At 42.4% G+C, this 12,354-nt stretch overlaps 1 protein-coding gene across 1 annotated transcript in view; it reads right to left on the bottom strand.

Moving 5' to 3' along the window:
* rasgef1ba (RasGEF domain family, member 1Ba) overlaps positions 1-12,354 on the bottom strand; it is a 111,574-nt gene that overhangs the window by 85,234 nt on the left and 13,986 nt on the right. Inside the window, exon 2 of the mRNA XM_070963977.1 lies at positions 6,551-6,598. Within this exon, the coding sequence (XP_070820078.1) occupies positions 6,551-6,598 (48 nt within the window). The remainder of the gene's footprint in view (positions 1-6,550; positions 6,599-12,354) is intronic.

The following is a 12,354-nucleotide window of genomic DNA, read 5'->3' as shown; positions in this document are numbered from 1 at the left end:
ACCATGAAACGCATCTCTGATGCATATTCACAGGAAATAATCTGCTCAAAATTCATCATTTTACACAAACTTCCTGCAGCTATTGAGTTCACTATCTGGGTTAATTGTGCAGTATATTTGCACTGTTATTGTTGACTGAATGTAATATGCAATATCCACTTAGTCAGGGTTCGTCAGTTTATTAAGTGACAGCAAAGGGGTCCTTTAAGAAAAACTGTTGGGAAGCACTGCCATAAACACAACACCTCCATCAGCACAGCTCCTTTGCTGCAGCCTGACGTCCCTGCATCACTGCAGCAAGGTGAGAAGAACCCACCACTGCAGGTCAGCAAAGACAAGATTTTCACAGGGTGTTAAGTTACTCTTTGAAAAGTGTTTCCATTTGAAGCTACTGTGACACAGTGAAGTTTGTCCTGAACTTCATTTCCAAAACAAATTCAAGCACTGAAAGAATCGTTTAACCTGTTGGTGTCTGGCTTTGTGAGACTGGGGACAGGGGATTCAGGTAAGCTGCAATGCTAATGCTAACCTGCAAGAGCTAGCCGCTTACATTAGCTTGCACAACTCACAAATTCAAATCAAATGTGTTAATAAGACAGCCATGGCTTGGTAAATGTACTACGAGTCAACAGCGAACCGATAACATGGCTGACATGATACTAATGATGACTGATGATTAGTAAGGATGAAACAGTGATATGTCCAAAAAAATAAAAAATACACCTCCTCTGCACTGATGGGTGAAATGAACTGTGAGCTTAATGGATGCAAACATCACAAGCCTGTGGGGCATTTGGAAGAGCAAAGTGTCTGTTTTCTCTGGTCATTTCAACTCCAATGTTACTGCTGTCAGCAGCTGACAAAGTGACAGAGACAGAATGACACGAGGAAGGAAGCAATAAACAAGCACACATCTAGTAAACAGCACAGGCTTGAACAGGAACCCTTTAGATCACCGCTGCGCCACTCAGCACTTTCCTCCTTCCCAGTCATAAGATAATTGCTTAGGGGACTCAGACCACAAAGCAGTGCTACTATCTGTGACCTCTGACCTGCAGCAGCTTAGAACCACAAAGCTGCTGATAGAAGATGACCATTTGGAGACTGCTGATCTATGACATCAGACAAAAACTGGCTTATTATCTTGATGACAGGGACTGGCCTGAACTCAATGTGACCCGGTAAAGTTGGATTTCCATGTTTACAACCAAACGGAGACCCACAACCTTTGACCCAACTCACCTCTCCTCTTCATCCTAAATGATTAGTTCTGCAAAGTCAAGTTCTGCTTTTTCTGATTTTTCCATTAAGCCTGCATACTCACCCTGTCGTGACTACACACTGAACTTTAGTCAAAATGCTGCTGAAACAATGGTTGCATAAAGTAGCTTAAATTTCAACATAATTCAGCTCATGGGTCCACTAACCTGCAAACAACCAAAGCCCATTGAGTTCTCCAATGCTAGTCTCCTGACCAACTTTCTTCAGCTTTCATCCATTGTTTCTTTGGCTAATGCTCAATTAGCTAAGCTGCGGCTATATTGTATGAAAGTTGTTAATTCTGATGCACGTTATTTAATAGCAGTCAAATGATTGAACCTGAGCTGCACCGTGATCAGCTGCTCCTACAGCTTTACGACACATAAAAAAGACGCCGTGTTCAGACAGGTATAAGAATGTCTGAACGCCAAGCAGTTCAGTACAGATTTAGACAGGTATCAGGAGGACCTTTCACTACAAAGGAACTTCAACTTACGTAACAACCGCCATCTGAAAAAGAAACGGGCAGGCTGTGCCAGCACAGATTAAGTCACAGAGCACACACTGGGAAAAAAAATCACCACCTTAAAATGCCCAAACGCAATTTCCTTTACTTGACAATGTTCAGACTGACATTTTTTGCTGTGCAAGAAAACCTGAGGTGTCCAATAACACCCTATCTGTACAATATGTTGACCGTCTTGAGAGGGTGTCATGTGACGTTGTTATAAAACATGGACAAAGTTTATGTAATTTCTGGACAGCTGCCCCTGCCCCAGTTTGAAAAGACTTACGGAGCATGTGACTCAGTCCATCATTCACCATGAACCAGGTCATGAGTGAATCAGGCCATACTGCTGCTGAGTGATCATGTATTTATAGCCAGTTGTGTTATTTTGATATTGGTCAGAGATTAACTACTGAAAGTTTCAATAACCATGCAGACTAGTTCTCCAAGGCCTTATTCTGATGATCACAAAGGCTTAGAAAATATGTATGCAAGTCTACACTGCAGCAAATTTAAATTGAAAGGCTTACTAGATACAATTTAATCAAAATGCAACACAAAATCCATCATGTCTTACTAACCAATCAAAAAACAACAGATATTCTCCTTATATTTTCAAAAGTATATTATTGAAATACTGATTCCATGTCAGCAGTAATTCCATTTTTCCTGCTATTATTTCTCTCTCTAAAGATGAAAAATGATAATCCACTTTAGTGTCAAACAACATGCTTAAGCCAGTTCAGATGAAGCAGAAGAGATGTTTGATTTCTGGGCAGCAATCACTTCAAATTAAAGCAATGGAAGAAATAAGCTTGACTTGCATAGAAACAAAACTCTGCTGAAAGACCAGAAGAGGACGCAACAGCTCAAAACAGTCGCCAAAATACAGTATGTTGCTGCCTCATGCGAAACACAAACTTCTCAGGCCACATTCCTTCATGCTTAAATCACAGTCTAATGAACAGAAGTGTCCCTGGTCCCGCTGCGTCGACCTAAATGCCCTCAACGGGCTCAGCCTGAAACATCTCGCAGCACACCAAGGATCAGCTCTTTCAGAGGAAACAATCTCAACAGAAAGTGTTTGCCTTGTGCTATAAAATGAAAACAAAGCTGACTACATAATGTATAAATTGGAAAATAATCTTGTGGGCTTTAATGCAGAGATGGCACGCATACTGTAGGTCTGGGAGGAAATTAAAATGGAATTAGGCCTCTGCAGAAGGCCTCGTAGGAAGCAGATTTATCGGTCATCCAGTGGAGTTACTTACTGGCCAGTCCATGCCCTGAATTAAAACAGCAGGATAAGATAAAACTACAGAAAGCAATGGTAAAAAAGATGTGTCTGAAGATTTCATTTGGCCGTATCAGAAACGTTTCACCTTTAGCTGCATACATTGGCATGCCTCTGGTTGGTGTGCAGCACGACCAGCACTGTCGGTCACGTGCGGCACTTTACTTTCAGTCGCTAACTCAGCTTTCTGTGTATCTGTGCGTACACGTAAAATGGGGAGTTTGGGAAACGATGATTCATCACCTCAATCCACACATGCCTATTGTTGCTTTGTGTAATGATCGTACGTCTGAAACAAGCAGCGGCAGACTGCTGGTCTGCAGTTTGGTTTGCACTGTTAGGCTGTGAGCCAGAAAGATGTTAAATAAGTAAAGGTGAAGAAATACTGCAGGTTCCAAATAACTCTAAATAAATAATTAGCCTCTTTTGTGTATTTTTAAGTTACTACCGCCAAAAGAAAGCGTGGCTAACTCTGTCCATTACTGAAATAAATGGTTGAATTTTACTATGATGGCACCTTTAGTTATCCTGTCCAAACAGGTGCAACAAAGCTGGAGAGTGATGGGAGATGTCAGTCACTGGGACACATCCACACAGTCCACCACGAAACCCCCTGTGTGAAGAGACCCTGAGTGAGAGACTTTAAAGAGAGGCAGACAGTTATGCTGCCAGTCCCACCAAAAAATGAAAAGAAACAATAAAAAGAAGAAACTAGCAGGTGTGTGCAGAGCCAGCTCCTGTGGAAACAAACAGTGACAACTGAAGTAAGCGTTGACGATAACCGCACATATACCTGTGACTGTTTCTGATAAACACCACAGCCTGAACCAGAGGGGGTGTCTTGTGATGTTGACCCAGGACACGTGTGAAAAATGATCTTTGTCTGCAGACTTGAGGTCTGTGGGTTTCGAATCGGTTTGCCCTCCGCTGGTTTGTGTTTATCGCCCGGACAACTTCCTAACAGCCGTGGAGCCATCAGTCAACTGAACAGAAGCAGGTCTGTATCCGCCGTCACGGAAAGGTTAAGTCCTAATTTTTATGTAACAGCTAAAGCTATTATTATTTTTTCTGTTTTTCTGTTTTTGGATCACAAACATGCATTTCTCACTTGTGACCCACTAACACACAAACTGCTGAGAGACCATGTGAGATCGTTTTGTCGTTCCTTCTTTCCAGGCAGTTCTGTCTGGCAGTCTGTTATAAGCATGTGGGAAAGCTACAGGCGTAACATAAGTGATGTAACAAGTGAATCTTATGATTTTAGGCCCTCATTCCACAATGCACACAGTCAACCAAGGCCTTGGCTTGATCCTTAACAGAATATATGGTGATCTACATTTCTTGTAGTTCTAATTACCTACTTTTACTGGGTCATTTCTTTACTTTTTATTCATCCATTTAATCTTGTGTATGCAGTTGATCTCAATATTGAGACTTGATGTAATTTGCTTCTGTACTTTACCGACGTTCTATCTGCATTCATTACTTCCCTCTTCCTGAGCTTGAGGCCTTCCAGTGAAGTACTACAGGTTTCTCTGCATCATGTCCACAGCTCATATTTGTCTCTTTTGAAGTTCATATTTCTTTCATTTCAAATATCAGTGTTGGCTTATGAAATTAAGCTAAGACCTACAGTATAACATATCCTACATATAAATGCAAATGCAGACATTAAAGCTATGCAAAGTCAGTTTCATGCATGCAGCAGGGCAAAGCCATCTTCTTTGATCTGTGCCTCCAAACAGTCTTTGACAACTGTTATGGCAGGCCAATCTGACCAATTTCTGCAAGATGTTTAGTTTAAATATTAAAAACATACTTTAAACAACTTTTGGGTGCATGGCACGTAAAATCAGTTTAAATTGATTCAGTCCTCTTAAAAATGCAAGCAACTCTGGGTGAAATCAGTAAAACCTGAACGTGATGAGCCTATGCATTGCTGCCTTGAGGACAGTTGTTTTAGTTTGAGATTAGTTTTAGATTAATAATTAGTTATACACAACGATGCTGACAGCAGCATTGTCATTTCTGTAGAGCTTGTTGTGAGGCCAGGCTGCATCTATCGAAAATGCTTACTTGACACAGGAAAACCTGCATTAAAGAATCATCTCCTGCCTCTTTGAGCCAGAGCCCTCCTGGGGTTTCAGCAGACCAGAAGTCCAGCGCTGACCTCATGCCTCTCAAATGATCAACGCAGGGTGTCCTTCCTCTGCTTTGATCCTGGATGAGGTAACTGCAAGCGAACACCTCCAAACCCTCAATGCCCAGCGACCTCACAGGACTGCTCGGTGAAACACAAACCACCAGACTACAGACTCATTCAGGTTTGGTTAATACTCATTAGACTGACAAAGGGAATTAGGGGGAGAGTGTGAGATGAAAGATGTGTTTGGCTGCATTCTCAGACAGCCTGTGATCATCTGGGAGACTCAGAAAGCAGAACGAGGGGGAATTAACCCATTACTGTGCTGAAATGGCCAGATTATTATTTATAGGTTGTACGGTATCACATGACTAATCTTGCTTGGTTAATTGGCTCCACGCTGAGATGTACAGATGGATTAGAAATGGTTTGCAAGTACAATAATGATCACTCTGTGCTCATGAAGGTTTTCTGAATTTTGTTATATGATACGATAGTTTCAAAGGATGACCTTGAACAAGAGAGGGTGAGAAGAGAGAGAAAGAGGGAGAGCGGGGGCAGTCAGACAGACAGGAGATCAAAGCAGTGGCCCCTTAGAAGGGAGAGAGTGTGTGTGTGTGTGTGTGTGTGTGTGTGTGTGTGTGTGTGTGTGTGTGTGTGTGTGTGTGTGTATCATCTTCAAAGATGTGCAGCAGTTGCCCACCGTCCCTGCTAACCTTATGAGGATGTGCTTTCCATCACTTTTAGGGACATTACATAGACTTATATTCATTTTCTGACTTATCCTAACTCTTACCTTACCTTACCTTACCTTACCTTACCTTACCATAACCTAAACCTTACCTTACCTTACCTTACCTTACCTTACCTTACCTTACCTTACCTTACCTTACCTTACCTTACCTTACCTTACCCAAAAGTTAACTCAAGCCTTCAATGATTGACATTAACGGGACCTGCATTTTGTCCCCATGAGGAGGCGAGTCCCCCCCAGTGGTTCTCGGCTAAGATTGCTCATAAATAATAACTTGGTTTCTCTTGTGCTTTGTCAAATCAGACAAGACAAATAACGATGTGTAACACCTAAATCTGACTAAACAGCGCTGCCTGCATGTGAACCCTCCCTAACACTGCAGCAACGCAGACTTCCAGTCTGCCTGATGACAGTTATCATGTGATGTTTTGAGCCAAGTTATCAGCGCACAGTGTTTTGTGTGCAGTGAGCCAACTGTTTTGTACAGTCAGCTGTGCATGTGTGTGTGAACATCCTGTTCCTTCAGCGTGGAGGACACAGAGATACACAACACAAACAATAAGTCATGTATGGTTTCAAGTGTTTACCTACCCGCTGTTTGGAGGAGGGCCTCAGTGCGAGATGGGGTTGAGTCCGACACTGCAGGGAGGGAGGGGAGACAAAACTATTAGAGTGTCATCAGAAAGATTTATTATTTCACACTACTGAAAAGCAATATCACTCACACTGTAGGCTCACATTCTATGCTGCTGTGGTATAACCATCATGGCTGACTGTGATCACCTGAGACACGTGTCAAGTTAACAAATTCACTCTGAAACATACGCATCTGTGTAACAACCATTCTCAGACATACTGTACGTTAAAAGAACTGCAGTCATCGATGAGGCTGTGAAGTTCAAAACACACGACATGCTTCATTATATAAAGCTCATCATCTGACACAGCAGGAGGCCAGAGGTAGCAGTGAGGGTGCAGCGGATGGGATGTGCAGCGAGGGGACCAAACGAGACAAAGCTTCTGCTGCTTTCATCTGCAGATTGTTCGCCTCCTGGATGGAAAAAAACTACTTTGTATTTCAGGCTTTGGTAATAAAATGCTATGGACGTGGTGCCAGGATGACTTCATATGTTACATTTACAAAAAGAGATTATGTCTTTTTAAAAATTATCCTTCATTATTTTGGTAGAATTTAAAACCCTGATTCGGTACTTCAATATTTAAACTGGAAAATAATTCCTATTTTACACCTGAACAACATTTTACTGTATAAAAACAGAAGTGAACGGAGGGATAATCTAGACTCTTCTTTGGTTTTCTGTTTCTTTATTTATTGACTGAATGTGAGGGGATACAGTATTTATAACCCTTCTTTTTAAATATTGTTAAGCTGCTCAATATGAATATATTTGAAAAATCCTCTGAATGTGGAGATTTTCTTGAGGCCAGCTTTTAGTGACAGTGATTTTATAGGTTCTGCCTGATTCCTGTTTTTAATTGTTTGGTTTGTGTAAAGCACTTTGTAACACTGGCTTTGAACAGTGCCACACAAAGGAACGCTATCATTATTTTTCAGTGAACTCTGGTGACACTGCAGCTTCACACACTGTGACACTGCCTTCAGCTTTCACCCATGTTGGCTGCTACCTGGAGGTTCCCAATAATAATGAGGACAGACCCTCATTATCCCTCTAACGGAGGGAAAGATTTTGATTTTATGAAAATAAAATAATACCTGAGAAGAGGAAAGACTTTTCTTACAACAATGCATAATTGAGCTTGATTCCTTCTCGTTGGCCTTCACTGTAAGTTGTTTTGTTGCGTTACCTTCACCTAAATGCTGCAAATGCAAAATGTAAATGGCTGCATTTAGATGAATGGAGCCATTAGTGGTATTTAAAGATGAACATGTTGAGAGTTTTTCAAAGGACATGACAGAACAACGATTCCTAATGAGTCTTTAAAAGGCTCAACGTGAAGCTCCCAGAGGAGTTATTTACAGAGAGAAATCTCTGCAGAATGATAATGAATTCCCATATGGGAACACACACACACACACACACACACACACACACACACACACACACACACACACACACAGAAATGAACACACACTATGAACACTGATAAAGATACTATTTGATGTACAAAGATTTTTACATGCAGCGCACGCACACACACGCTCATTTTGTACGCCTATACTTGCGAGGACCCTCACTGACATAATGTATTCCCCAGGCCGAGACCCTAACCATCACCACTAACTGCCTAACCGCAACCCCAACCCCAACCCTAAACTGGTCATCACAAAGCTAGATGCACATGTTCACAATTGTGCGCACACACGCAGTACACACATGACCAAGAGCAACAAAGATGTTATTTGATGTAGATTCTTACTTTCTCTTCAACACATACACACAGAGAATCTCTCTCTCTCTCTCTCTCTCTCACACACACACACACACACACACACACACACACACCTTCTTACCCAACAAAGATATCATTTGATCCAGAAAGAAAGAAAGCAGGAAGCAGCAGTAAACCTTCAGGAGGAAGCAGGCTTTTATTTTATGAGTTCAACCATCTGGAGATTTTTTGGGGGTATGATGGGAGATTGGGGTGAGGGAGGGTGTGTGTGTGTGTGTGTGTGTGTGTGTGTGTGTGTGTTTGTGTGTGTGTGTGTTGGGCGGAGGAGTGGGGTAAAGGTGACACTTGAGCAGGTGGCCATACTTTCCCCACATTTCTGCTGTACACTGATGAAGCAGGTTTCAGCTGACAGGTCGATGGCTGGGTGGAGGTGATTGATGGAAACTGGGGCAAAAAATCTATTTACCTCTGATACAAAGAGTCTGCTATCTTTTCTACTGGCTTTCTCTAACTATGAGGTTTTCTCAGGGGTGCTCTCTTTGATAAAAAGCTGAAACATGATCCTGGAGTTTTCAAGGATAAACTGGTTTTGACATCTGGACTGGATAGAAAAAAACAAAGAGCTTGTTATTCCATCCATCCATTATCTATACCGCCTATCCCTTTCGGGGTTGCGGGGGGCTGGAGCCTATCCCAGCTACAATGGGCGAGAGGCGGGGTACACCCTGAACCGGTCGCCAGCCGATTGCAAGGTCACATGCAAAGACAAACAACCATTCACACTCACACTCACACCTACGGACAATTTAGAGTCATCAATTAACCTAATGAGCATGTTTTTGGTCTGTGGGAGGAAGCCGGAGTACCCGGAGAGAACCCACGCATGCACGGGAAGAACATGCAAACTTCACACAGAGAGGCCCCGCCTGACCCAGGGATCGAACCGGCAACCTTCTTGCTGTGAGGCACGCGCACTACCTGCTGCGCCACCGTGCAGCCTCGAGCTTGTTATTGTCATAAATATATTGAAATGATCAGTCCATAAACATTCAGAAACTACAGCTCCCATGAGGCTTGTGAGAGCTCAAGTGTCATCAAAGTCTCTCTTCTTTTAACAAATCTTAATCTACAAATAATGAACGCCACATCACGGTGCTATTAGAGCTACACTGATATATTTAATTGCTTCTTCAGTGAAGGATGTAATCATTAATGAAAATAATGAAAAACTGACATCCATGCATCAAACAAACAAACCTTCATTTGTTTGTTTGATGCATCTCTCCTTTGCATGTGAGCAAGTAAAACTACTACCATTAAATAACTGTTGAAAAAAAGGTGAAATGGATGACACGTGTAACACTGACTGACCAGAGGGGAGAGTACTGTGTGTGGCCGGCAGCATGCTTATTATCACCCTTTTTTAATCCTTATGATGAATTCATTCTTTATGTGAAATCATGCAAAATGCGTGTTATGTCAAACACACACATCTTAATTCTCTCAAAATCAAAAGAGCAAACACATCATCCATAACTTAGAATTGCGCCTGAGTGCCCACAATCTCTATTCCACACCTTTATTTTACTGACATCACTTAATGCCAACGAGCCAATCAGTCAGACAGAGACATAACGTCTGCAGTCAGGAGCTACAGATATGATACGGCTCATGAGAGAGGATCAGATTGTTCTGTGGTCGAAACAAAAGGAAAATGTTTCATCCCTGCTTTTCACAGCCTCACACTTCTCTCTTTTTGTTTTACTCCGGCAGACAATTGCTGTGCCCTTTAGAGGAATATTACACTGCGAAGAGGAGAGCGTCACATGGTTATGACTGAATGTATCTTTGATTGGAAGAGAGAGATGAGGCGGTGAGATGGCAGGGCGAGGAAAATGAGAACGGCGGATGAGACGGAGAGAGAATCACCACGTGTCTTTCCCGTCTGATCACAAGCACAGCGGGACATTTTGCTTCTGACATTTTCGTTTCAGGCATCTCATCCATCTTTTGGGTTTTTGTCATCTGTCGGCGGCAGTTGGTTTTGGACGATTCGCGTCAAATGAGAAGGAAAATAGCCTGTAAAGTCTGATCAGTGTGTGCCGTGATGCACACAAGAAGACAAAAACAAAAGTAACTGAGGGACAAATTAAAGAGGGTGGAAGTCTTTGCTCAAGATATTACAAAAGACACTTTGTTGCTTGGTTACTCCTCAACAGTGAGTGGCAGATAGTGTTGAAAACATCCAGTTTTGACAGTTGAGCGGTATCTCAAACAGCCAAGAGTTGTGCCTCCGCAAAATCTTTTCATTTTACTTCTATTTGTCTTCAGATTATGTTTGAAGTAGTCACTTACAAGATAAATGGAGACATACTGTTTCATATACTGACGCTGTTTCTCATTGGGTATGAGTTTAAGATGCTCCCGTCGGGCTTGGTTTCTGTTTTGTTTGTCCTGATGTGGCCTTTCTCCAGGAAAAGGGAAATCCCAGACTTCTATATACACTATAGATGAGACAGAGTCTGGGTCTTGCCTTCAGATCAACTTTGGTGAACACATCTGTGCCGTGAGCTTTGACGAAGCTCTCATAGCTCATTAGCTGTGTTTTATTCAGCCCTCCTCTGTAGGAGCGTAACTGGCTCTGCTAAAGAGGATTTTAGTCATAGTCACAAAGTCACAGAATCACCAAAACCAATGCATGTCTTCCTGTCGGGAGTGTGAATGTGCACAGAGGTTTTCTGCCCTCTGTGGCAGTCGGGTCAGGAGAAAGACTCATTACAAAAGTGAGGCGTGGAGGGAAGGTCACAGCATCACTGAAATCAATTGGTTTCTTTCTCTTGGGAGCGTGAACATGTACTTAGGTTTTTGATACTGGTCACAGACAAATAACCAACAGATAGAGCAGAGAACATACCGTATCTTTCTAGTTTGTTTGTATTCTCTCTCTTCTCACTCTGACGATCAGACACAAGACTTTCGGAAGGACACTTTGGTTTTGGTTATTTTTATGTTATGTTCATGGCTCCTTTGTCTTGTGGGTGTTTATGTTGGTACAGTGGTTGATTATAATGGATGTAGTGTTTTATCAATGATTTTTCAGATCGATGGAATTATCCTTGAACGTTGAACCTTGCTTGGCAGGTCAAACAGGATCAGTTTCCCCACTCTGAATATTTTGGTTTCTCAAGTGGCTCATAGTTTAGCTATATGGTAGGACTACAAACCGGTGCATGGAGGAAGATGATAATTACATGCATGTAGAGAAAAAGACCATCAGTTTGGGTTCACAATTACGAACATATATATATTACATGCATTTTCTGTTTGGTTCCATCAAATTTAACAAACAGAAATCAAATAAATTTCACCCACTTCAGCTTTTTGTGTGGGAACCGACAGCAGACAGGGTGAAGTTTATGTCCGTCATCTTGAATCAACCAATATAAACTAGCCACAGTGGGCAGTGACCCCGGTGACCCCACACTGCTGACCTGCTCACCCCTGCAGGTGAGCCAGTCCAGTGGGTCACACACACTCCTCAGGATATGTGCTCGCCCGCTGTGGAAGGTCAGATGTAGAGATGTGTGTGTGTGGCAGAGTGAGAGTGTGTGTGTGTGTGTGTACATAAAGGTCACATGGGACCTCAGCGCATCGGCCGTCGTGTATTAATGAGGTATGAAGCGTCAGTGGGTCACAGTGGTCCTGTGGGGGTGTGGCAGGTCAAGGTCAGCTCAGTGACCTCTTAACAGTCTTGACTAACAGCATTAATGTCAGCGCTGATGCGGTCTGCTCACATGACTTTATTGGTAAGTGTTGTTGGGTGTGTGAATCGATACAGACGTAGCCACTGCTGAGATCATACTGTTTACTGGAACAAGACTAATGGGCTTCTTTAATACAGAGCCCGCCAAGTTCATGCTCATGCACAATTTACTTATTCCAGAGAGCTTTCCATCATGTGGACACTGTTTTCTTTGAATTTACAGACAATCTGGAGTCACGAAGACTCTGACTTCTTGGTT

The sequence above is a fragment of the Chaetodon trifascialis genome, chromosome 6 (assembly GCF_039877785.1).
Source record: "Chaetodon trifascialis isolate fChaTrf1 chromosome 6, fChaTrf1.hap1, whole genome shotgun sequence".
In the NCBI taxonomy this organism is placed as follows: domain Eukaryota; kingdom Metazoa; phylum Chordata; class Actinopteri; order Chaetodontiformes; family Chaetodontidae; genus Chaetodon; species Chaetodon trifascialis.
Note: the sequence above shows the minus strand (reverse complement) of the source record. Positions and strands in the feature narration are given on the sequence as shown.